Genomic DNA, 25,467 nt, shown 5'->3' with positions numbered 1-25,467 from the left:
TTTTTTTCAACGAATATTTTCTCGTTAAAATCATCCAAAAATAGCCAGCTAATAGTTAGAGGTTTTAACACATTGAAATTGATTTCCTCGTGATTTTATCAAGTTATGAAATAAAAGATTTTTTGATACCTAAAGTGTTTTATTTTGACCAAGTTCCTTATTTTGACGCGATATTTCAATAATACATAGCTGTGAAAAGGTAACCAAGATAGCTTTCTCGTTTTGAGGAACAATTCGCTGACGTTATAAGCTACATTTTTTAATAAAATCACTAAAACAGTTCTTCACTTGATATCTATTAAAACAAGGGGTCTAAAATGTTCAGTGGTTTAGTCCTGTGAAAATTCTCACCTAATTATTTTTGTTTTGAGCAAAAAGTTACGAACATCAATTAATTTTTTGTTTTTATTTTCACAGGGGAGGTCCCAGATGAAGAAGATGATACAATCGAGGCCAACCTTTCCCCAGTCCCCCTGACCAACTCGTCCCAACCCTCTACCTCTCCGACCCAGGCCACTGAACAACAAAGTGTACAACAGCATCAAGTCGTAGTTGACGTCAATACATCACAACCGCCTGAGTACACTAATGCTAGATCATACACGATTGAGAATAGCGAGCCTTTGAAACCTATACGAGAGGAAAAATACCCAGAAAATGATATCAAGACTGTTAATATATCCATTGAGGGTACTTTGGCGGACGAACGCCCTCCTCTACAACAAAGGACGAGAAATACTGACCCGGGCATGCGCATATCTTTTAGTGAAGATTTCCGGAACTCAACTCAAAGTCCGGTTAATATGAACGATGTTTCGTTAGACGAATCACGTATCCGGAGTATCTCTCTTACGGAAGACGGTGCACGGATTATTCAAGAAACCCGGTCACCCCGTAGTGCTAGTTTTTCCGGCACTCAACAGAATAAATCTGTTAATCGGAACTCGATGCGGGCAGGCAGTGATCCGGGCTTAGGTGTTATTTCCAATTCTTTAACTGGTAGTATGAGTAGTCAGGAAGGTGAAAACGGGAAAAAGAATTATAAGAAATCGGGAAATCGGAAAAAATCCCGATCTGAGACTTCCGACACTTCTGAACATGGGCGTTCCAATAGTATTTTATCGGACTATGGCTACACGCCTGGGGCGCGTTCTCGTATGGTGAAACGTGTTAGAGGTGGTAGTAATGTTTCTTTGGGCGTTAGTCCAAAAAGCGCCCGCTCTGGATCACCCTTATCTCGAGAAGGGGCGTTTGGATACACTGCATGGCAATCGTTGAAGAAGCAGAGATCGTTCAAAAAAGAATTGGATTGGAATTTGAAAAGACATTTGGCGGCTTCTGACAAACGCAGGTTTGGAAGGTAAAGACGTCGCTTGCTACATTTGATACAGAAAATTGCTTTGTAATTGACTTCTATTCAATCCCATATGATTGTAGATTTAAAGCATATATAGTTCTGTACCAATATAACACTTTTTTCAGACCCTGGATGGGTATATAATCTGAGAGCTGCGGTTTGTTTTTTTAATGCTTAGCTTTTTCCCCGAGGGGGCAGTGAGTTTACCAACTGCGAAAAAATTGGCGAAAAATTGGCTTTTAGAATCACACCCTTACAGGGTGAAATTCAAACCATTACAATGCATTTTTGCTATTTTGAAAAATACACCCTTAACTTCCCAGATACTCCTTCGTCATTTTCTCTGACTGCACCTTTTCTCTGACAGTCGTACCAGGGTGAGGGAGGGGGCTTTCCCTTTAACTGTATTTTCTGTATTTTGCTTTGTTAGCTTAAAATGCTGATTAATTTCAAAACAAAAACTTTGTGATGTTTTAGTCGTGGTTTCGTAAGTCAATACCGTCGTCTCATGGAAGCGTCAAACCATCAACGCCGTGCAAGTGTTCCCGTCATTACGCGTAAACAACTTCTCGTCTCCTCATCTTTCGACCTACAACGTACGTCCGCCCCAACGGAAGACTATATCGGACGTGCGCTACCAAGAGATTTACCCGATTTTTTTAGTGTAAGTTTTTGTAGTCATTCAGTTACCAACCACTTTAATCTGTCGAGATAATAAGTTCGTAAACAAATGTAAGGGAAAGGTCTTCTTTTTTGTGACAAATGGACCTACTTCTATCCCTATTCCCGATATTAATCGTCAGCCGTGCAAAATTACTCGAATCTGATTGGTTTAGAGGAGTGCGATTAATCGTTAATTGCACTATTACCACTTTTTGTACTCTTCGGCGGGGGGACACTTTTGTCCCTTTGTCCCTTTTTCTAAAAAAACTATGATTTACTAATGATTATTTACTGATGATCACCTCGGAATCGTATGTTTTGTCGTTAATTGCACTCCAAACCATACGATTACTAGTATAAATTACCACTTTGTCCTGGTGTTTTGGACTTTCTCTTCCTTGACTTTAATAGCTTATTATATTTTCTACTCGTCTTTGTGATTATGCCGATTATACCCATTGGTTATTTCTTCTTTTAGGTGAAACAATACAATTATGTGGGTTCATGGGCGGACAATTTCATCGACTTCACCGAAGTAAATAACATACAAACATTCGATAAAAATTTCAAACACATCAAAGAAAAATGTCTTTGTTGTCAAATCAACTATGCTCCGATCCCTGAAGGTATGGTTGCTCGAGCATTCTGTTGAGTCGTGTTTCTCAACAGAAAGTTAAAAGGCTAATTTTTTTCTGCGTCTGTCCGAAATACTTCCCGGCAAACTTCATAAATAACCGAATTCGGCTAAACTTTGCATACTTGTCCTTAGATGAATACCTTGGGTTTCTATTGGTTGAACGTTTGAAAATATGGGGCCTGTGCGGTGGACGAGCGTTTAAATTGGGCCTCTAAAAAGCCCGAAGTATACTTAAGTAGAGCTGCGTGGTTGATTCTATGGATCATATGTGTCTCTTCTCCATATGCAAAGACGACCGTAAAATACCTTATTTCCTCTAATAAGCGTAGAGGCGCTTAAATAAAATTGTTAATACTTCCAGGTAAAGAACGAAGTGAATCGGATATTTCTATTCGATCGAAATCGAGATCATCGAGTAAAGAGGACGCTACTGCAGACGAAGATTCCGAAAGCTCAGGACGAGATTCCGAACTTTCCCCGAAAATGAAAAACAATATTCGAAAAGATGTGTTGAGACTGGTCGCCAACTTGAGTAGTGCGGTCGCTTCCAAAAACACACAACAGGAAATTATAGCGTAAGTGAACTCTCAAAAAATTAAGAAACATCACAAAAACTTCGCCTTGATACCATCCATATTGACATCTAAGTTATAACCATTGCTTTTAAAGCCCCGAAGGGGCTAGATCCGAAACTCCTGGATGGGAAATAAAGTCACTTATTTCCCATCTAGAACAAACAAAGTTTTTAAATGCGGCGATAATCTTAATGCTGCACTTTTTCTTGCTTGCGAAAGGTTGAAGATTTCTCTCTAGCCCTTAAACTCAGTTTCTACCAGGGTGGTAATTAATGACTGAAGCCTTTTAGAAATTTTCATTTGTACTCTTGTTCAATGGGAGTGATTATCAAAAAGCTTCTTGAAGTGGCCAAACCACACTCAGATGAAGTTCTAACTATGCGTCCCCTATCTGTAATTCTGATTTCATTTAACTGATTTCATTTAACTGATTTCGTTTTATTTTTCAGTTTACACGGGCGACACCCTTGGGCGTTTCGTGATTTGTGTTTATATTCTCAAGTGGCGGAGATCTTGGGCATGTTCAGTTTTCGTATGGCTATTCGAAGATTCATTCAAAAGTTATTTGAAGGTGTCGACTATCAAGTGGTAGGTCATTTTGATTTAACCAGGCTAGCACACAGGTCCTGCACTCTGTTTTTAAAAACAATATAGAGGCTAAAAGTGTCAAAAATAAGAAAAAACATTAGACTGTAATTACTGAGTTCTGAGTAATAATAAAAATGAATAAAAATGAATAAAAAGTCAAGGAAGTAAAGATTAGGTAAGAACCCAATAGTACAAAACTAAAGTTCCTAACCTCCCGCAAAAGGACCATCAGATCATACCGCCAGGAGGAAGAAACCCAAAATAAGCTAACAAAATGAGCAATAATGATTAATAAATGGAGAAAAAAAACTAACTACAGAGGATAAAAACAAAAATGAAAAACAAAACAAAAAGAGCTAGGAGAGCAGTTAGAGTAAAAGACTATAGAATAACGGTCCCCCAAAACGGCTAGTATCACAGATGAATTTTATCGTTATGCTTAAAATATCATGATTTTGGACAATGCTAAACTCGGGGTCGCCGTAAAGAAGTATTCTACACAATGTTTTGGGATTAAATGGGAACAAGATTGTGTTAAGTTGAAGAAGGCTGTCAAACATCAAAAGTCTGTCGTTAGAATAATCAGAGCAATGCATCAAAAAATGTTGTGTTGTTTCTACTGAATTTTGTCGACAGTTGCAGAAAGGGTCAACTGTGTCTGCAAAATTATGCCTAAACTTATGCTCACAAAGATGACTGAAACCAACCCTTAATCGGTTAAGGAGAACAGCGCCCTGTCACTAGCTCTAAAAACTGAGTTGGCACTGGGTCTGAGAAATCGGAGAATTGCTTGCTTAAAAGACTTAATAGTGGGAAGATTTCGTATATGATCTCCGAGGTTATTCCATTCATTTATGCAAAAAGGAAAGAAAGAGGCACGATAACGCTCGGTTCTACAGAAAGGTGCCTCGAGTGGTGGTTTTATCCTTCGCCCTGCATTGTGTTCTTCCTCTCCTCTCTGGGGAGGAATATGATTCAAGTCATTTGGGATTAATGGGAGAGAACAGCTGAATTTCGATCTTGTCGTACTTCCGCCTCGTTTTAGCGGCTCACTCACTTAACAACTGAAAAATCTTTTTATGTGGAAGGAGTGGTCTGAATTTCGCTATTATCGACATTCGAATCTTTGTGATTTTTTACCTTCGCAAAAGATACTTTCAACAACTTCCTTGTCAGGCAATTCAACGCTTTTGCCATTTTATCAGGTGTTCTAGAGTGTAGAGCCTGGATTTAGTATAACCATGGAGGTAATAAAAATATAGATGGAGAGTCAATGCCTTTTGTTCTATTCTGATTTATCATCGGAAGCAAACAGCTCGTTTGGTTGCTTTGGGAATAAGATGATTAATTTTGGGTATACTCGTGGGAATATTTAAGATGAATGAAAAGACATTATATTTTTAACAAGTATATTGAAATATAATAGCCTTGTCATCAGTTGTCATGAAAAATTGAAAAACCTTCACATAATAAGCACAATACTCCAAACTTCTAGGGGAAGCTGCCCATAAAGCCATCGATAGATCTAAAAAAGAATTACGTGTTACAATTAGGAACCTTGTATCGATCATTTTGTCAGAGTATGAAAACCGCTGCCCACTTAGACGTGAAGATTTTAAGTTAAGAAACTTTCAATGATAATGTGATGCGACTCTCAATGTTAACAAAATGCCAGCCCAAAAATGTGTCCTTATGAAATTAATATACTCTTTTAGTCTTACATCAGTTGAAACTATTTCGAATCGCATTTTAACAAGGATTTTCGGCAAAATTAAGTTTTTCAAAATCAACCAAACAGTCTCTTTCTGTTCTTATAAATTAATAAATTTATGTTTTTTGCTTCCAATGATGGTACATCAAAGAAAAGCCGCTTTGAATAGATTTATAAAAGATTTCAACGACCATTTTAGATCATTACCGAGACGTTTTCTCTCCATCTATATCTTTATTACCTTCATGGTATAACTTTTCGAACCGAATCGACTCGACGAGTATGGTACTCGAGAAATTCTTAACTAAATTTCTTTTCATGTTCACTAGGTTATCGAATCAGCAGATATGGTTCTTGGCCGGCCTTTGATTTACGAAGAAAGTAAAAACTAATAAAAGTTGTGCAACACTTAGTTGATACTACAATTATTAGTTTGTTTTGTTGGAAAGGTGATTCAAAGTGGATTATCTTTGCAGATTTTGTGTTTGGGTTGATGCGTTCAGCTTGTTGTGAATGAACGAGGAGATTCCCCTCTCGCTGAACGTTTTTAATATTTTTAAGTCTACTAATACTCTAATAGGTGATAAATACTAAAATTCTTTGAAATTATTGATCTATGCCACGATTATTTATTTATCCTTTGTACAAATTTTTTCCGTTTTCCCCCCCTCCTTAAAATGGTAAGAATAATGAGAGATTTAGAATTATATTTTACTCTATTTTAATATGTTTATGTAATTTAAAAGATTGGATGGTTTTAAGTAGGACCCATTCCACTTTACTCCCTTGCCTCTTTTCATACGGGCGAGGATTTTTGATATGATAGATTGCAATTTATATATTATGTACAGTGAAGAGAAGTTACTAGGTAGATTTTTAATTCATCCTTTTAAAATAAATTCACTCAAAGCGTTTAATTTATTGAACAATTTGTTGAACTAATACAAAATATGAAGTGCGAGTTATTACTCGGAAAGTAAGAGTCAATACTCGGGAAGTTCGGAATATTATTACTCGGGCTTACAGGACTCCCTCCTCTAAGGCTTTTCGGTCTTTTTTATTGAATCTCATCCTGCTCCTGCTTAGAGTCAGATGTCTGGTGGGAGTTTAACTTGTTTGCGTGTGTATAACTCTTTCTCGTAGATGTTCAACTATCCCAAAATTTTGTTTAGTTAATTCATAATGGTGATGATGATGATAATGAGATAAATAACTTTAATTAATTATAATTATACCTCATAAATAGTGTTTGTTGTATATTTTCTGTTATTTTTCAATTCAGAGTTTTTTCTATTTATAAAATTGTTATCCAGACTTTATATATTTTTTAAGTTTCGGGTCATTGGTCTTTTGTGTGTCTAAGTGTCACCAAGGTCGACTAATTTGTGAGTAATTTTTTCCTATCGTGCTAAAATAAAAGAAGGACCTTATATTGCATGAATTGCCTCCTTTCTTTCTATTCTGTCTTAACTGAAGTTGTACGGGGTCGAATAATTTTTTTTGAGGAAGCTTTTGATATTATTTGGAAGACGGATGTTTAGTCTACAAGTTTTTTATAAGAACATCCAAAATTTTCGAAGCCTTCTGATGTTATTAACTTTTTGAGTTTCAAGTCTCACCGCAATGTTCTTAACATGTTCTTAATTTCACTATTTCGTGGGTATTTTTTTCGTTTTCCTACGAAATCGGGTGTTTTAGAGTCCAAAAAGTCTTAAAATGTTATTAACTTGTTCTTAACATTTTGGCCATCGAAGCCTTATGTTCTTATATAGTTCGTTCTTATTAAAAAACGTGTATGATGGTTTTTATGTGGACCATTTCAACATGGAAGGAGGAGAGAACAATGTGAGGCTCAGATTTTAGACACGAATAAGAGAATGCTGATATTTTTGAGTGAAAAATGCATATTTAGAACAATTTTGAAATAATCAGTAAGAATGCTTCAGTTGTTGACTGAATTGTTCTTAGAGCTGTTTTTTTTTATCTGAATCGAGCCTCATTGAGTTTTTCCTAATTCTGAAATTATTCTAATGATTGCAGCTCTAAATTGGAAGACAAAAGGCCCTTGACGAAAGGGAATGGTGGTCTTTTAACATTTTAAATTTGCTTTTCCTTATTTTCAGAACAAAATTAGAAATAAAAATGACAAAAAAAAATATGACCAAATAATGGCGACTGACAATACGTGTTCTACCGAATACAAACGATTTCAGGATCTGGAATTTGACTTGTTGACCCAAAATGATATATTAAAAGAAAAATTGAGTAATCGAGACATCAGTCGCCATGGTGGAGAATTGAAAACAGTTTGGATGATGGAGTCATGGTCAACAGCTGACTCATTGAGACGAATGGAGAGTCAAATGAAAGATGATCGAGACCAAATTTTTAAACTCGATCAATCAATTTTGGTTTTATACATAAAGATTTTGTCAATACAGTCCAGTAAGGTAAAGGTTAGGTTTAATTCCACTAGATGCCCCCACTATTAAAATATAGGAAGGAAAAGTGACTTTGGTTGAATTCTACATACATCTTACAGATCTTCGCTGTCCCAATTTCTACAACAAAAAATGATTTGGAAAAATTATTATTTTATTTTATTTTTTGTTGAGAAAAAGGAAGACTGGCATATTAAAAAAATGAAGTGATTTGAAGTGTATTGGAGTAACAACAATCTACCTTATTGGAACAAATTTTCGTGGGAACTAATTTTCCCGTCGAAAAAGAATATTCGAAAAAATTGGATTTCGCGGGTTTTAATTTTCGCGGTCTTTTTCATTCTGTAATTTTCGCGGGTTTTAATTTTCGCGGTTTTGCCCTTTTATGAACAAATTTCTTTCATTTTTCTAGGGATTTTTCAAATTTTTCCATAGAATTGAAAAAAATTGTTTCGCGAGAATTAATTTTCGCAGTTTTTAACTCTCAAAATTTTTCACGGGTTCAAACCGCGAAAAACGCTAAAATTAATTCCCGCAAAAGTTAGTTCCAATAAGGTAGATAATATGCGAAAATGAGCTGATAACTCGATACATTTTTCCTCGGGACCTCAAGAGGATTTTGACTTTAAGTTTTCTCTTTTAACTTTTGAAGATGTGATTATTGGAGATTAATAAGGTAACAGCCGATAAAGATAAGTTTGCGCTATATGATATTATGAAACCTTTTTCGCACTTTTTGCCTAAATTTCGAAATGTTGTTTTCTCACTGTAGTTTTACTTGAATTAAAGTAAAAGTGTCTGAGCAACAACTCTGAGGAATCAATCTCTCCGATAGAAAATACAGAAAAAATGAATTGTGCGAATTGTGAAACCTTTTTCGCACTTTGTTGTCTTAATTTCGAAATGTTTTCATTGTAGTTTTACTTGAATTAAAGTAAGTTTCTGAAGAACAACTCTAAGGAAACAATCTCTCCGAGTGTTTGAAAAATAAATTTTCTAAATAATACAGGGCATTGATTGCTGACATACACTAACGGATTCGTGCTCTTTATTAATTTATTAAGGTGTGCGATTCAGGCTAGGTCAGTGAAAGTTACATAAGATTTGGGAGAAAAGAAACACAGTAAAACCTCCAATTAACGGACGCTCTAAAAGGCGGATTCCTCTGATAGCGGACAACTCTATTTCCCCCGGCCATTTCCTAGTCAAATCCTCATGAAAAAGTTTAAGAAAGGTGGACACTCAATTAGCGGACCCTCCAATTAGCGGAGGTCAAAATAACGTCATAAAAATGATAAATTACAGGGACTTCGAGACTACAATGATTCATAAAAAATGAATTGCTGAATTTGAATAATCATTCTCTTATTCTTCGTGTCCTAGTGTCTCTAGAAAAGCACTTCGGACCAAAATTAGAGCAGAGAAGTTTCTAAAAGGCGGACACTTCTTATTAGCGGACTCAAACACTATTCCCCGTTGGTATCCGCTAATTGGAGGTTCAACTTTAATTCACGTGGATTTTGTTAATTGTGAAATATTTTACGATTTAACCGTACGGTTCTTATTTTTCTTCTATATTCACGCGACGGAAATACAAACGTAACCCATTCAAGTATTAAAGCAACCGCTGAGGGCCCTGCATTGGAGAGTTGTCTACCACGATTCTATGTTCTTCTTTCCCTTAAAAGGTTACTTCGATCCTCAAGAAACTTGACCACGTGATCAGCAAGGAGAATGGGGACGAATCATGTCCGGTAGATTACACAGTACAATCGTATCAAGAATGGAGCAGAACCAACCCCAAACTTCACGCACTTCAATCTCAAGTCTTGGAAATGCTCAGCAAGAAAATCAAGTATGTAATGCTCGTCTCTCTTAGAAATTCTTTAATGCAAATTCAGATATGTGACTTGTGTTTAAGTGGAGTTTCACCGTTGAGTTTCAAGGCTATGTAGTGGCCAATCTTCAACCTTTCCAAAACAAGAAAATGTGAAGATTTCGGATGACGGATTCAATCTAGCACCTTTTTTTCAAATTGTGGCAATAAATGTTACTTTCAATCCTGCGTTTATTTGAAAGCCACTTGGACCGTGCTTATGTAGAAAATAAATGGCAAAAACCTACTTAGGAGTTTCGACTCTAGCTATCAGATATACCCTGTTGGGTGTTGATACTTTCTAACTAAAGTTAAAGACTTTAAAATCGGGTAACGTAATACTAGATAGCTTTGATTGGTATATGTTAAATGGAGATTTGAGTCCTGTTAACAGTTAACAACATACTCTTTTCCCTAGCTCAATTTTATTTGTTGAAAAGATACTTCCTCTTGTCTCGCTGGCTAGTGAGAATTTTTTCCCCAGTGGGAATTAAATGAAGAACCGAGACAAATTATTTTTATTTTTATTTATTTCCATTGTTTAGGGGGATATGTTAGATGTCTTTTCCAATGCAGATTAGATTCAGCGGTCTTTTTTTCAACCAGGACGATTGCACTGAATTTATTTGACAGAAGAGAACAAATCTTTCTTAATTGAGGAAGAATTTAGTCACCAATAAGGCAGTGACTGTTACTTCAAAAATCTAGTTTTAGATCTATAGTTTAATTTGAAGTTTCACTATTTAAACTTAAATTCACGTTTCATTAGTCGTGTGTTGAAGTTGATCACTTCAATTCGGGAATACACCTGCGTAGGTTTAGTGAAGTTTCGCTTTGCCTACTGGAATGAATATAACATTCACTCGGAAATTTCACGTTTCCTGGAAAAGTAATTATTTTGAAAATGTTATTTTTCTTTTTCGCATGTTCGCTAGACACCAGCCGGTGATATTTTGGTCGTCATTTTGTTCCATCTTGTTGTTATTCTCGTGTGATTGATAACTTTTTGACGTATACAAGGTCGTATTTCTTGCCCTTTCTTGCCCTAGTTTTAAACATGATGTCTTGATGGGGTCAAAGGAATGTGTTTGAAACCCCGAAGGAGCTAGAGAGTTGCCTTTTTAACCTTTCTCAAGCAAGAAAAAGTGAAGTCTTAAGTTTGCCTACATATATTTTTTTTTTTACGTGAAAAACACGGGTCACGTGTTTTGGATGGGAAAAAAGTGGCTCCATTTCTCACCCAGGAGTTTCTGATCTAGCCTCTTCGGGGCTTGAAATCAAGTGGGTCGAAGTGGTTCCTTAAAAAAAGTTTCATTGGGTCAAGCCTCACAAAATGTGACCCAAAAAGTACACCACTGGTCATATTTTCTTAGGAAAAAAGAGGCGCTCCATAAAAAATGAAAATTTGAAGATTCCATCTTCCTTCACATTTTCCCAGGTATCGCAGTAAATTCATCGAAGAAGAAAAAACTAGAACGTTCTCCATGGCGCGCCGAAACTCACAAAACGCTGCGACCTCGTCGTCAAGGATACGCTCGCAAACATTATTCTATTTAGAACGTGATCCGCTGGTTGACGCTGACTTCACTCTTCATATCAGTAAAGTGACCCACATTGATGCAAACACGTTTGAAGCTGAGAGATCACGTCATTTTATTGCGTATTGTTGGGAAAACGAGTTTGCAGATGATTTGGACTCGATGTACCAACAATTTGTAGGGGCTTTAGTGGAGCACGTGATGAATAAGTTTGGGCACATGAGGCGAAGCGGGATAAATCGTAGCGATTTAAGTCGAGATCAGATTTTCGTAAGTACCAGCTTTATCATGCAATCACTGTTATTGCCTGATTTTGATGTGTTGACGCTCTCTTATTCGAGGTTTTGCTATCTGATTCATCCATTTCTCGATATTATTGAAAGCCATTTTCAATAAGAAACTCTCATATTAGACGCTCTATTTTTCGTTACACTCCCATATTCGATGAAAATACAATTCCCCTAAAAAATCAAATAAGAGAGCGTCAATCGTATTCGATTGGCATCTTTTTTTAAACGTGTGTGTGATTTACCTCAACTCGTATTCGATGGAACTCACGACAAACAGTCATTGAATCTGGTTTGGTTTCAAACCTCAAGTGACCTTAACCGAATTTACACCCTACGCTTATCGTCCCATTGTAGGATCCACTTTATGACCTCTCTTGCAGGCAATTATCGAAAGCCACTTGATTCCACACGTTTATGACTGCATCCAAAAACATCATCCTGATGACGTCATCATGAAACATCAATACCTTGAACTAAGAAGCAAATCTCAAAAGGACCTTGGAATACAGGCTTGTTATATTGATCACAGCCTTGTCCCGTATCACGATGCAATCTCTAAGTTACGTGAGATCAGCCTAGTGAAATTACCTACGCAAAAACTACGCTCGATCATTTTGGCTTCACAGAACGCGGTCAAACGAATGAACGAATTGTGTTCTGATGAAGAAGTAGTAGCAGGAGCAGGTAACTTTTGATAAGTCATACCGCCTCCCCATCTGGAAGATACCTATACGATTAATCAGCGAGTTTATGTATTTGCACTTTTGAGGACGGCTTTTGAGTGACTGAAGCGATTTGGAATAACCCACAGTTCTGTCCCGCAAGATCGACGACGGTAAAAACGCTTGTTTACCGTCGTCTTCAGTCGGTCAGGATGTCGACAAATCAGAAGCTTGATGTCTCTGTTGCAGAAAAACACATACAGAAAACTCGCTACTATTAATTGCCCTAACCAGCCCTGTTCTTTTGAGTTTATGAATGAAGAGACAAAATGATGATACACTAAACTTTCTCTAATTCGAACTTAAATATTAGTCCACTCAGCTGAAAAGTGGTTTGGTCAACTGTATTAAAATTGAGAAGTAGGCTGGCCCTATTTCGGGAACACAAGGATAGCTTCACGTTTTTCGTTTTCTTTTACGAAAAAGAAAAATATGATGATAGCTTTTGATACCCTAGCCATTTGGTACTCGTTACACAAACTCGTGAAGACCTTGTTAATAATTTCTCCCTTTCTTCCCTTACAGATGAATTCATCGACATTTGGGTTTACATCACGATACAAGCCTCTGTTCCAGATCTCTGTTGGGATATCCAGTACCTTAAAGCTTTCTCAAATCCAAACTACATGCTCTCGGAGACAGGCTATTATTTATCTAGCCTGGAAATGGCAGCTGAATACATAAAGAGGCTAGATAGTATGGACTCGCTTGATAGTGGAGTTATAGAGTCAACACCTGACCAACCGACATATTTACTTCTCCCTGATGTGAATGTCGCGCGAACACTTTGTGAGCGAGACGGACGCCTTTTCAAACTTGTGGACGAGGAATATGTGTTAGAAGGTTACCAGTATGCAACAAATCTAGATATGATACGTGATTCCTCCAGGTGAGAAAATGTTTTTTGACCTAACTTTTTATTATCTTCGAGTTTCTAGTTTAAAGAAGGCCAATCTCTTAACGGAGAAAAACCTTTTAATCACCCTCAGAAATATTTTCGAAAGGATTTTGTGCCAACTTTTTGGTCAAAAGCACGGTTGAACAACCCTTCTAAGAGAAGGCTTCTTGTGAGAAAGTATTGAATGTTCTGTTCTTAGTTTTTCTTGTACAATTTTCACATAATTCACTCATTTTTTAGGACGCTTCGCTTTGGATTAAAACCTTCTTCAACAGACCATGTGGTATGCTTACATCCAATCAAACTATCAGAAAGATGCAACTCGGAAATTTTGGCTCGATATTTTCGCATAAACTGTTTTAAAAACATTTCTCTTGTAAAACTCCCGTGTGGTTTAGTACCTTTGATTTCTACTGACAATGCACAAAAGTATATCACATTCACAAGCGTTCAAGAGGATTGGTCAGAATTGATGAAATTTTCGACGCTGCATTTTCTTGACACATGTCTTGGTAATGTATCGGTAGAAACTATTTTCGACGTGCGCGAAGCCAATGAAAAATCAAGCGAACAACTTTTCACATCATCCAGCAGAGAGTCTGGGTACGAAAGTGGAAAACCAATTGACATTTCTTTGAAGAAAATTGTTCTCGAAATCCAGGTTTGAAAATTATTGATCATTAAGTTCATTCATAGCCGAGTAATGTTATCATTTTAAGAACGGCGTTTATAGTTTGGTGACAGTGCAATAGGGCAGGTTTCCAGGACCACTCCTCTCTCCCGAATTAAAGACATCTGATCAGTTGGAATAATCACACCACTGGCAACCTCGTTCCCTGCGTATTATCAGCTTTTTGGTGCTTACTGGTAGTACCGTGAATAGCACAGGTCAAAATCATATATTGACGCTGTGCCGATGAATCGAGATTCTATTCAGCGCACAATCAACGAAGACAAGAGTAACCATGACGACCATCCAAGATCTTGGATGAGGTTCAAAGTTGATATTTTTATTCCCGTCGTTGAAAACACAACCTACAAAAAGTCATCAATGCTTTGTAAAAAGAGTCAGTGATAGAGAATCATAACATAAAGTCTGTCTATTATTTCGATTCAATTAAAGTGACATTTCCATAATTAAAAGTTTAGTAATTACTGTTTTACATTTGGGGATTACATAAAAGATTTCTTTCGAAATAAACTCATTTCAATTACACTTGGAGGTTTCTGGGGAATTCGTAAATAGTAAACTGCATACTGATACAGTCTGCTAGACAGTGATATGGTAATATTTGCTCTTCATCTTTGATTTTTTGTACAGTGATTAGATTGACACATGCGCGATAAAATTTCTATTATTTGTCTTCAGAGGTTAATATATTTTTTGAAAATTTAACCTCTGATACTCAGGGTATACTGGTAGCGCTAGATAATCCCCTTGGCATTTTGGCATTGTCGGATTTTCGAGCGCCTACGTAATTCAAAAACAAAACGACAGATTTCATTTGTTCCTGGATTTGAAACCATTGCATTACAGTGTAGTTTTGTAACGTCAGATTTTTTTATGACGTATTATTTTGAGAAGTTCCCCCTCTGAGGGGGGCTTGCATCAGCCAACACCAGGGTATTCTCTGGCGTCAATCAGTAACGTCAAAAGCATGGGATACACGGGGACGATGTTGCATCGCCGGTTGAAATCTCCTGAATTGGGAAGTAAAGTTTTTTAACTCGTTTTGTATCATGTGTATCGTACTCTTTTTTGACAGGATTACTTGGGAAGATTAAACTTTTACAGCCCAATGCTACCTCGAGATGGCCAATGTACAAAAATTCTTCAAAAATGTTTGCAGAGATTTCAACAATCAGAGGAGACGTTCCACCGAACGGATGGTATTTGTGATTGGAAAACTTTTGAACGATTAAAATTCCTAACCTCACTAAAATGAGGTTCATCTGGTCAGTTGATTTTGCTTTTTTTATTGTTTTTTTTTTAATCTGTCAAAATTTGGTTCGGGGAAAAATACAAGTCAAATAGAGTGTGTGTGCCGCCCCTTCAGGCGGCCTTTCTCGGGCTTTCAAAATCCCGCTAAGAGTCGTAAAAACCTTAAAATCTTATTTCATTACAGTGGGAAATTCGAATTTAGCGCTGTCCTCACTTACTAAAAAAAAAACAAATTTCGAAACTTACACTTTCTCTAAGACAGCGTGACCAGTAAAAGAATAACAAAATTTGATTGGCTATGTTTTCAACCGTTATTAGGATCTGGGAAATTCAAACTCTCAGCAGCGACTGCTCTCAGCCCAAACCCTGCTATATATTTCGCCATCAGTATAGTATCTAGAATACATGTTTTTTTTATATAAGCAAGTGTATGCCCCTTGGTCAGGCTCGTGTATGCTTAAGTTCTCAAAGCATCCAGGCATAGTTTATGCTTATTATATGCTTAAGAATTATGCTTATGATTCACCCCGAGCCAAGTTTTTTAATGAAATTTCAGAAATTTTGTAAAAGATTTGTTCAGATTTTGGGAGCAGTGGAATGTAGCTAGCCGTGGAATAATGTCTTATTTTTTACTTGACCTCTACCAAACCAGATAAAAATGAAACAAAAACAGATAAAAATTACCACTTGAAAAATATTTTAGGCTGACATATATTCTCATGTTATGCTTAGGAATTCTGCAAATCTGAGCCTTCATACGCTTATAAGCGTTATGCTTATTAAAAAAACATGTAAAAAATCATAGCATGGATCTCCAGGCTAAAATACAGGAGGTTCCTTGATTTTGACCCCTTCCGAAACCTAATGACTTAGTACCCCCCCCCCCAGGAAAGATTTAGTTACCTTATGAACCTTTATTTATTTTCCAACCTAACATGTTTTGATGAATAAGTTTGCCTCAAAAATCAAAATTCATTCCCATCTTTTTCTTGCCGATAAGGTATTCTCGTGTTTATACCCATTTGTATCTGCTAGTATTTGGGCGGTCCATCTTTTTTGACGTTGTTCCCAAAATCGCCATAATTGCATGAAATCTTTTTAAACATAGCCGGTTTTTGCTTTAGGGTGAAGGTTTCTGAACTGAATGTTTTTCATTGTTTTATCTTAATTGGATAAATTTTCATGAAGACAAAATTTCACTAATTTCTTTCGTTTTCCTAGGGGTTTCGGAAAAAAGTCCTTATTATAATGAATTCGCGAGGACCAAAGTTCTTGTAAATAGCCAAATTTGCGAAAGTTAATCCACGCGAAATTTAATCCTCTTAAGGTTAGATGATAGTAAAGTAGGATTTTTATTTTAAATTAAAATTTTGCATTTTGTAAATTTATATGAAATTAATATATTATTTTAACGCTTTTGATATCACAATAAATTTGATCATGTTTTTAAAAAATTCTCCTCCTAACATATATAAAACTTTTCAAGTCTTATTGACAGAAGTATCTGAAAATCATTAGTAAAAAGCTGAACAATTTGAACCCTGAATAATTCTTTTGTTTCGGGTAACTAAGCAAAATGGGTGCCGGGTATATACGAGCCATATATATCTAGCGGTTTCTTTGTTTTTGAGGACTGCATTTTTTGATATCAAGCGATAGATTTTAGTTTCAATCCGGCGCTGTTTGTGTAAAAACATCGCGCAGGTGTTCTGGATGGGAAATAACTAGTTTTATTTTCCATCCAGGAGTCTCGAGTCTAGCCCTTCGGTCTTGGAAGTCAATGATGCACCCCCCCCCCACCCCGGGTTTGAACAATACAAGGCAAAATTAGTTATTTTTAAGACCTAATCCTAAAAAGCACGTTTGGCCTGTAAAATACAACTATCCAAGTATGGATGAAAATGCACACAAGTTATGGTGCATGTTTGTGCAAAATTGCAATTTTAGTGATTTTCGAATATTTTTGTCACAATGTCATAGTTGCCCTTCCGGTACAAAACAACCTGATCACAGATATTGAGATTTCTTAGCTGGATACGCTAGGCTGCATCATAGTCATCATAAAAAAAACCCGGTCTGGAAGGCTTTTGTCTCTCTCTATTCTTAGATGTTAGAGCTTCCGTACCTCAAATGGATTTGTTTTGCATAGTTTTTGGTCATGTGAATAAAATAAACCAATTTCAAAAGTCGAAAATGGTAACGTGATCAAAAAGTATGCAAATCGCAACTTGCCTTATTGATTATTTACAACAAAGAAAAAGCTCAAGTGACCTTTAACCGAATTTACACCCTACGCTTGTCGTCCCATTGTAGGATCCACTTTATGACCTTTCTTGCAGGCAATTATCGAAAGCCACTTGATTCCACACGTTTATGACTGCATCCAAAAACATCATCCTGATGACGTCATCATGAAACATCAATACCTTGAACTAAAAAGCAAATCTCAAAAGGACCTTGGAATACAGGCTTGTTATATTGATCACAGCCTTGTCCCGTACCATGATGCAATCTCTAAGTTACGTGAGATCAGCCTAGTGAAATTACCTACGCAAAAACTACGCTCGATCATTTTGGCTTCACAGAACGCGGTCAAACGAATGAACGAATTGTGTTCTGATGAAGAAGTAGTAGCAGGAGCAGGTAACATTTGATAAGTCATACCGCCTCCCCATCTGGAAGATACCTATACGATTAATCAGCGAGTTTATGTATTTGCACTTTTGAGGACGGCTTTTGAGTGACTGAAGCGATTTGGAATATAACCCACAGTTCTGTCCCGCAAGATCGAGGACGGTAAAAACGCTTGTTTACCGTCGTCTTCAGTCGGTCAGGATGTCGACAAATCAGAAGCTTGCTGTCTCCGTTGCAGGAAAACACATACAGAAAAATCGCTACTATCAATTGCCCAAACCAGCCCTGTTCTTTTGAGTTTATGAATGAAGAGACAAAATGATAATACACTTTCTCTAATTCGAACTTAAATATTGGTCCCCTCAGCTGAAAAGTGGTTTGGTCAACTGTATTAAAATTGAGAAGTAGGCCCTATTTCGGGAACACAAGGATAGCCTCACGTTTTTCGTTTTCTTTTACGAAAAAGAAAAATATGATGATAGCTTTTGATACCCTAGCCATTTGGTACTCGTTACACAAACTCCTTATTAATAATTTCTCCCTTTCTTCCCTTACAGATGAATTCATCGACATTTGGGTTTACATCACGATACAAGCCTCTGTTCCAGACCTCTGTTGGGATATCCAGTACCTTAAAGCTTTCTCAAATCCAAACTACATGCTCTCGGAGACAGGCTATTATTTATCTAGCCTGGAAATGGCAGCTGAATACATAAAGAGGCTAGATAGTATGGACTCGCTTGATAGTGGAGTTATCGAGTCAACACCTGACCAACCGACATATTTACTTCTCCCTGATGTGAATGTCGCGCGAACACTTTGTGAGCGAGACGGACGCCTTTTCAAACTTGTGGACGAGGAATATGTGTTAGAAGGTTACCAATTTGCAACAAATCTAGATATGATACGTGATTCCTCCAGGTGAGAAAATGATTTTTGACCTAACTTTGTATTATCTTCGATTTCCTAGTTTAAAGAAGGCCAATCTCTTAACGGAGAAAAACCTTTTAATCACCCTCAGAAATATTTTCGAAAGGATTTTGTGCCAACTTTTTGGTCAAAAGCACGGTTGAACAACCCTTCTAAGAAAAGGCTTCTTGTGAGAAAGTATTGAATGTTCTGTTCTTAGTTTTTCTTGTACAATTTTCACATAATTCACTCATTTTTTAGGACGCTTCGCTTTGGGTTAAAACCTTCTTCAACAGACCATGTGGTATGCTTACATCCAATCAAACTATCAGAAAGATGCAACTCGGAAATTTTGACTCGATATTTTCGCATAAACTGTTTTAAAAACATTTCTCTTGTAAAACTCCCGTGTGGTTTAGTACCTTTGATTTCTACTGACAATGCAAAAAAGTATATCACATTCACAAGCGTTAAAGAGGATTGGTCAGAATTGATGAAATTTTCGACGCTGCATTTTCTTGACACATGTCTTGGTAATGTATCTGTAGAAACTATTTTCGACGTGCGCGAAGCCAATGAAAAATCAAGCGAACAACTTTTCACATCATCCAGCAGAGAGTCTGGGTACGAAAGTGGAAAACCAATTGACATTTCTTTGAAGAAAATTGTTCTCGAAATCCAGGTTTGAAAATTATTGATCATTAAGTTTATTCATAGCCGAGTAATGTTATCATTTTAAGAACGGCGTTTATAGTTTGGTGACAGTGCAATAGGGCAGGTTTCCAGGACCACTCCTCTCTTCCGAATTAAAGACATCTGATCGGTTGGAATAATCACATCACTGGCAACCTCGTTCCCTGCGTATTATCAGCTTTTTGGTGCCTACTGGTAGCGCTAGATAATACCCTGGCATTTTGGCATTGTCGGATTTTCGAGCGCCTACGTAATTCAAAAACAAAACGACAGATTTCATTTGTTCCTGGATTTGAAACCATTGCATTACAGTGTAGTTTTGTAATGTCAGATTTTTTTATGACGTATTATTTTGAGAAGTTCCCCCTCTGAGGGGGGCTCGCATCAGCCAACACCAGGGTATTCTCTAGCGTCAATCAGTAACGCCAAAAGCATGGGATACACGGGGACGATGTTGCATCACCGGTTGAAATCTCCTGAATTGGGAAGTAAAGTTTTTTAACTCGTTTTGTATCATGTGTATTTTACTCTTTTTTGACAGGATTACTTGGGAAGATTAAACTTTTACAGCCCAATGCTACCTCGAGATGGCCAATGTACAAAAATTCTTCAAAAATGTTTGCAGAGATTTCAACAATCAGAGGAGACATTCCACCGTACGGATGGTATTTGTGATTGGAAAACTTTTGAACGATTAAAATTCCTAACCTCACTAAAATGAGGTTCATCTGGTCAGTTGATTTTGCTTTTTTTATTATTTTTTTTTAATCTGTCAAAATTTGGTTCGGGGAAAAATCTAAGGCAAATAGAGTGTGTGTGCCGCCCCTTCAGGCGGCCTTTCTCGGGCTTTCAAAATCCCGCTAAGAGTCGTAAAAACCTTAAAATCTTATTTCATTACAGTGGGAAATTCGAATTTAGCGCTGTCCTCACTTACTAAAAAAAAACAAGACGACTTGAAGTCGAAAATTTCGCCTAGAATTTGAACTACATGGACAAGATTTTTAAGTAGATGAAGCTAATCTGAAATCTACTTTACATCGAGCCTTGATGAAACAATTTTACAACAAGAACAACGAGGCTTAAAATTGCTAAAAAAATAAGACCAATTTAAGAACAATTGTTGTTTAATTTTTAAAAACTCTCATAAAGTATATGCTTATAAAAAATAGATATGCTCTTATTGCACGCCATCCCTTGTTTACTTTGTAAGAACTAATTACCGAAAGGTATATCACCATCTATCAAGAGTTATTGATTTGATTCTTATAAAGTAAATGCTTATAAGAAAAATAAATATGCTCATATTGTACACCAACCCTTGTTTACTTTGTAAGAACTAATTACCGGAAGGTATATCACCATCTATCAAGAGTTATTGATTTGATTCTTATAAAGTATATGCTTATAAAAAAATAGATATGCTCTTATTGCACACCATCCCTTGTTTACTTTGTAAGAACTAATTACCGAAAGGTATATCACCATCTATCAAGAGTTATTGATTTGATTCTTATAAAGTAAATGCTTATAAGAAAAATAAATATGCTCATATTGTACACCAACCCTTGTTTACTTTGTAAGAACTAATTACCGGAAGGTATATCACCGTCTATCAAGAGTTATTGATTTGATTCTTATAAAGTATATGCTTATGAGAAAAATAAATATGCTCATATTGTGCGCCGTCCCTTGTTTACTTTGTAAGAACTAATTACCGAAAGGTATGTCACCGTCTATCAAGAGTTATTGATTTGATTCTTATAAAGTAAATGCTTATAAGAAAAATAAATATGCTCATATTGTGCGCCGTTCCTTGTTTACTTTGTAAGAACTAATTACCGAAAGGTATATCACCGTCTATCAAGAGTTATTGATTTGATTCTTATAAAGTAAATGCTTATAAGAAAAATAAATATGCTCATATTGTGCCCCATCCCTTGTTTACTTTGTAAGAACTAATTACCGAAAGGTATATCACCGTCTATCAAGAGTTATTGATTTGATTCTTATAAAGTATATGCTTATAAGAAAATAAAGAAAAATCAAAACTGTGAAGCTAAAGACACAAAGATATAATGACGTAATCCAAAGAAAACCTGCAAAGATCTTCAGTGGTTATACGAGCGTGTAATTTGTAAATTGATTTTAGTGAGTTCGTCCACCGTATCAAGTACTTTCGTTTTCTAAATTTTCTTCCGATATCGCCGCACCATGCCTATCGTAATACTTTCGCTAAGGCGAAATTAACAAATTTCAAAACTTACACTTTCTCTAAGACAAAGAATAACAAAATTTGATTGGCTATGTTTTCAACCGTTATTAGGATCTGGGAAATTCAAACTCTCAGCAGCGACCGCTTCCAGCCCAAACCCTGCTATATATTTTGGTGCATGTCACTAGTCCGACAGTAAAATAGTCCGAATCTATAAAATAAATTTAGAATTTAGAAGTCTTTTTTTTCGATGTCACATTACAGTGTCGAATGTTGAATAAGGGTTTTTTTTACTATAATATTAATAAAAGTTCATTTTGGCATTTTGACATAATTAGAAATAAAGGACCAATCAAATTTGCTTAGAAATAATTTATAGCAAAAAGAATGCACCGCATTTAAGGGTCCCTTTTTGCATGTTCAGAATTATGAAGCTTCCCAAAGTTGGGTTTAGGGGCCCAACCTCAAAGTCGGAACTTTGGATTTTTATAAGCACGTGGTTGCTTATAAAAGATGTGCCTCCTTTTCGGCGATTCATATTTCGTTTTACATGTTTTTTTTGACTCGTTGTCGGACAAAATTGTTGTCGGAATACTGACGCATTCGTCAAATCCAACGTCGGACATTTTTACTGTCGGACTAGAAAGTGTCGGACTACTGACGACCTCCCATATATTTCGCCATCAGTATATATAGAATACATGTTTTTTTTTATATAAGCATCCAGCATTCAGGCATAGTTTATGCTTATTATATGCTTAAGAATCATATGCTTATGATTCACCCCGAGCCAAGTTTTTTAATGAAATTTCAGAAATTTTGTAAAAGATTTGTTCAGATTTTGGGAGCAGTGGAATATAGCTAGCCGTGGAATAATGGCTTATTTTTTACTTGACCTCTACCAAACCAGATAAAAATGAAACAAAAACAGATAAAAATTACCACTTGAAAAATATTTTAGGCTGACATATATGCTCATGCTCATGTTATGCTTAGGAATTCTGCAAATCTGAGCCTTCATACGCTTATAAGCGTTATGCTTATAAAAAAAACATGTAAAAAATCCTAGCATGGATCTCCAGGCTAAAATACAGGAGGTTCCTTGATTTTGACCCCTTCCGAAACCTAATGACTTAGTGTTTATACCCATTTGTATCTGCTAGTATTTGGGCGGTCCATCTTTTTTGACGTTGTTCCCAAAATCTCCATTATTGCATGAAATCTTTTTAAACATAGCCGGTTTTTGCTTTAGGGTGAAGGTTTCTGAACTGAATGTTTTTCATTGTTTTATCTTAATTGGATAAATTTTCATGAAGACAAAATTTCGCGAATCGGCCTCTTTTTTTCACTAATTTCTTTCGTTTTCCTAGGGGTTTCGGAAAAAAGTCCTTATAATGAATTCGCGAGGACCAAAGTTCTTGTAAATAGCCAAATTTGCGAAAGTTAATCCACGCGAAATTTAATCCTCTTAAGGTTAAATAATAGTAAAGTAGGATTTTTATTTTAAATTAAAATTTTGCATTTTGTAAATTTATATGAAATTAATATATTATTTTGACGCTTTTGATATCACAATAAATTTGATCATGTTTTTAAAAAATTCTCCTCCTAACATTTAAAACTCGATTTGAAAACTTTTCAAGTCTTATTGACAGAAGTATCTGAAAATCATTTGTAAAAAGCTGAACAATTTGAACCCTGAATAATTCTTTTGTTTCGGGTACCTAAGCAAAATGGGTGCCGGTATATGCGAGCCTTATATCTAGCGGTTCCTTTGTTTTTGAGGACTGCATTTTATGATATCAAGCGATAGATTTTAGTTTCAATTCGGCGCTGTTTGTGTAAAAACATCGCGCGGGTGTTTCTGGATGGGAAATAACTAGTTTTATTTTCCATCCAGGAGTCTCGAGTCTAGCCCTTCGGACTTGGAAGTCAATGGTGCACCCCCCCCACCCCGGGTTTGAACAATACAAGGCAAAATTAGTTATTTTTAAGACCTAATCCTAAAAAGCACGTTTGGTCTGTAAAATACAACTATCCAAGTATGGATGAAAATGCACGACACAAGTTATGGTGCATGTTTGTGCAAAATTGCAATTTTAGTGATTTTGGAACATTTTTGTCACAATGTCATACACGCTTTTTTTTTTATAAGAATACACTTTATAAGAATGTCCATGGTGAAAATGGCCAAAAAATTAAGAATATGCTAAGAATATCATCATCATGGAATTTTGCTATTCAAGCAAAGAATGTCATTTTTAGAGCATTCTAAATTATAAATTGCCAATTACCCCCCAAGTAATAAGAATGCTGTAAGAATATTTTAGGATGATTTTCCCAAAAATTTTAAGAATATCCATGAAGAAATGGATTTACACCATTCTTATAAAAAAAAAAGCGTGTAGTTGCCCATCCGGTACAAAATTTCTTAGCTGGATACGCTAGGCTGTATCATAGTCATTATAAAAAAACCCGGTCTGGAAGGCTTTTGTCTCTCTCTATTCTTAGATCTTAGATCTTGTGTACCTCAAATGGATTTGTTTTGCATAGTTTTTGATCATGTGAATAAAATAAACCAATTTCAAAAGTCGAAAATGGTAACGTGATCAAAAAGTATGCAAATCGCGACTTACCTTTTATTTACAACAAAGAAAAAGTTGACAAACAAAGCTAAAACAATACATTACCAGGAGACCAGGGTTTTTTATAATGACTATGGCTGCATGCATCTCCTCTGATATGATTTAATATATCAAAATAAATTCTCGGGATGTGCGCAGCCTAGTGATACGTTAAAGCCCTAAAGATCGCTGAAAACTAGCAGCATATTTTTGCCCACGTCTTTAGAGCTTCGCAGCGTGCTGGGCCAGGAAATACACAATTTGTTATCAGGTTAGGACAAAACATTAAAAAAATGGCTATCAAACGTCCATATAACATTGGCGAATAATCTTTCTGTTTGAGAACGAGGCTCACAGATGTATTTTATTGAGAAGTATGTATTCCTTTCGAACGTTTTTTTTTTTCATAGTTGCCTTTCCATTACAAAACGTTGAAACAGCATCAATCAAATGTCCATGACATTCTTATAACGTTTTATGAACGTCGAGAGCACAATAAACGGGTACGTAGGTCGGAGTATTGAAAAATTTTTGTTCCTAGGACCTCTATTGTTTGTTTTTGAATGAATGACGCAAAAATCAAATGATACAATTTTTTCACCTTATTTGGTGTAAAAAATGACATGATTTTACCTACATTTTCGAATGTTTTGTCTGATTCGAATGTTGTTGATTTCATTATGTGGGGCGCGCCCATTTCAAATGAATGACACGAGAAGAAAATTGAATGAGCCAAGCGTTGTTTTTTCTTCCTCGAGAGACTGGAAAGAAAAAACGAAGAAAATTTTGAAAGAAAAAGCCGGCGCCTTGTTTTTCCCACGATCCTTTTGATCACGAAGAAAGTTTTATTGTCGGGTGGCAAGAAAAAAACAAAAGATATTCTCGCAAAAATAATTTCTTCATGTCAGGAAAAGTTCCATCAAAATGAAAAATATTTTCTTACTTTTTGTCCGAAACGTGAAATCCCGCCCGCGTGAAATTCAAGGGAAATTTCATTTAAGAAGAACCGAAGCATAAATAATAGAGTCACTTTTTTCCTTTTCGTTTGAACTTTTGAAATTAATGAAGAAGTGACTTTTCGTTGTCAACAGCGATTATTTAATTTTAGTTTTCATGAAAACTGAGCGGTTATCCATTTCTATACACCCCCTCAGAAC

General features: G+C 36.1%; 3 protein-coding genes across 3 annotated transcripts in view; all 3 read left to right on the top strand.

Annotated features, from left to right (window-relative positions):
• The window catches only part of LOC136809371 (rapamycin-insensitive companion of mTOR-like), a 28,548-nt gene extending 21,580 nt beyond the window's left edge, over window positions 1-6,968 (top strand). Inside the window, exons 35-40 of the mRNA XM_067065895.1 lie at window positions 418-1,360; window positions 1,835-2,021; window positions 2,499-2,646; window positions 3,019-3,232; window positions 3,682-3,820; window positions 5,861-6,968. Of these exons, the coding sequence (XP_066921996.1) occupies window positions 418-1,360; window positions 1,835-2,021; window positions 2,499-2,646; window positions 3,019-3,232; window positions 3,682-3,820; window positions 5,861-5,923 (1,694 nt within the window). The 3' untranslated portion in view covers window positions 5,924-6,968. The remainder of the gene's footprint in view (window positions 1-417; window positions 1,361-1,834; window positions 2,022-2,498; window positions 2,647-3,018; window positions 3,233-3,681; window positions 3,821-5,860) is intronic.
• Window positions 6,969-7,649: 681 nt separating this feature from the next.
• Window positions 7,650-15,307, top strand: LOC136809369 (uncharacterized). The gene is made up of 7 exons (XM_067065894.1): window positions 7,650-7,981; window positions 9,661-9,827; window positions 11,287-11,656; window positions 12,057-12,360; window positions 12,924-13,287; window positions 13,537-13,957; window positions 15,063-15,307. The coding sequence occupies exons 1-7, from the start codon at window positions 7,700-7,702 to the stop codon at window positions 15,240-15,242; spliced, it is 2,088 nt and encodes a 695-aa protein (XP_066921995.1). The 5' UTR covers window positions 7,650-7,699; the 3' UTR covers window positions 15,243-15,307.
• A 2,276-nt stretch (window positions 15,308-17,583) lies between these two features.
• LOC136809374 (uncharacterized) lies at window positions 17,584-20,411 on the top strand. Its single transcript, XM_067065899.1, has 4 exons — window positions 17,584-17,881; window positions 18,430-18,793; window positions 19,043-19,463; window positions 20,016-20,411. Exons 1-4 carry the CDS (start codon window positions 17,650-17,652, stop codon window positions 20,193-20,195), a joined length of 1,197 nt encoding a protein of 398 aa, XP_066922000.1. The 5' UTR covers window positions 17,584-17,649; the 3' UTR covers window positions 20,196-20,411.
• The last annotated feature ends 5,056 nt before the right edge of the window (window positions 20,412-25,467 follow it).

This window comes from Clytia hemisphaerica, unplaced genomic scaffold (genome assembly GCF_902728285.1).
Source record: "Clytia hemisphaerica strain Z4C2 unplaced genomic scaffold, Clytia hemisphaerica genome assembly, whole genome shotgun sequence".
Taxonomy (NCBI): Eukaryota; Metazoa; Cnidaria; class Hydrozoa; order Leptothecata; family Clytiidae; genus Clytia; species Clytia hemisphaerica.
This window is presented reverse-complemented; position numbering and strand designations above follow the sequence as displayed.

Coding starts and splice junctions, on each gene's coding strand:
- LOC136809369 (XM_067065894.1), top strand. CDS start 7,700: ATGGCGACTGACAATACGTGTTCTACCGAATACAAACGATTTCAGGAT. Junction 9,828..11,286: donor ATGCTCAGCAAGAAAATCAA/GTATGTAATGCT, acceptor ACATTTTCCCAG/GTATCGCAGTAAATTCATCG. Junction 12,361..12,923: donor AGAAGTAGTAGCAGGAGCAG/GTAACTTTTGAT, acceptor CTTCCCTTACAG/ATGAATTCATCGACATTTGG.
- LOC136809374 (XM_067065899.1), top strand. CDS start 17,650: ATGAAACATCAATACCTTGAACTAAAAAGCAAATCTCAAAAGGACCTT. Junction 17,882..18,429: donor AGAAGTAGTAGCAGGAGCAG/GTAACATTTGAT, acceptor CTTCCCTTACAG/ATGAATTCATCGACATTTGG. Junction 18,794..19,042: donor ATGATACGTGATTCCTCCAG/GTGAGAAAATGA, acceptor CTCATTTTTTAG/GACGCTTCGCTTTGGGTTAA.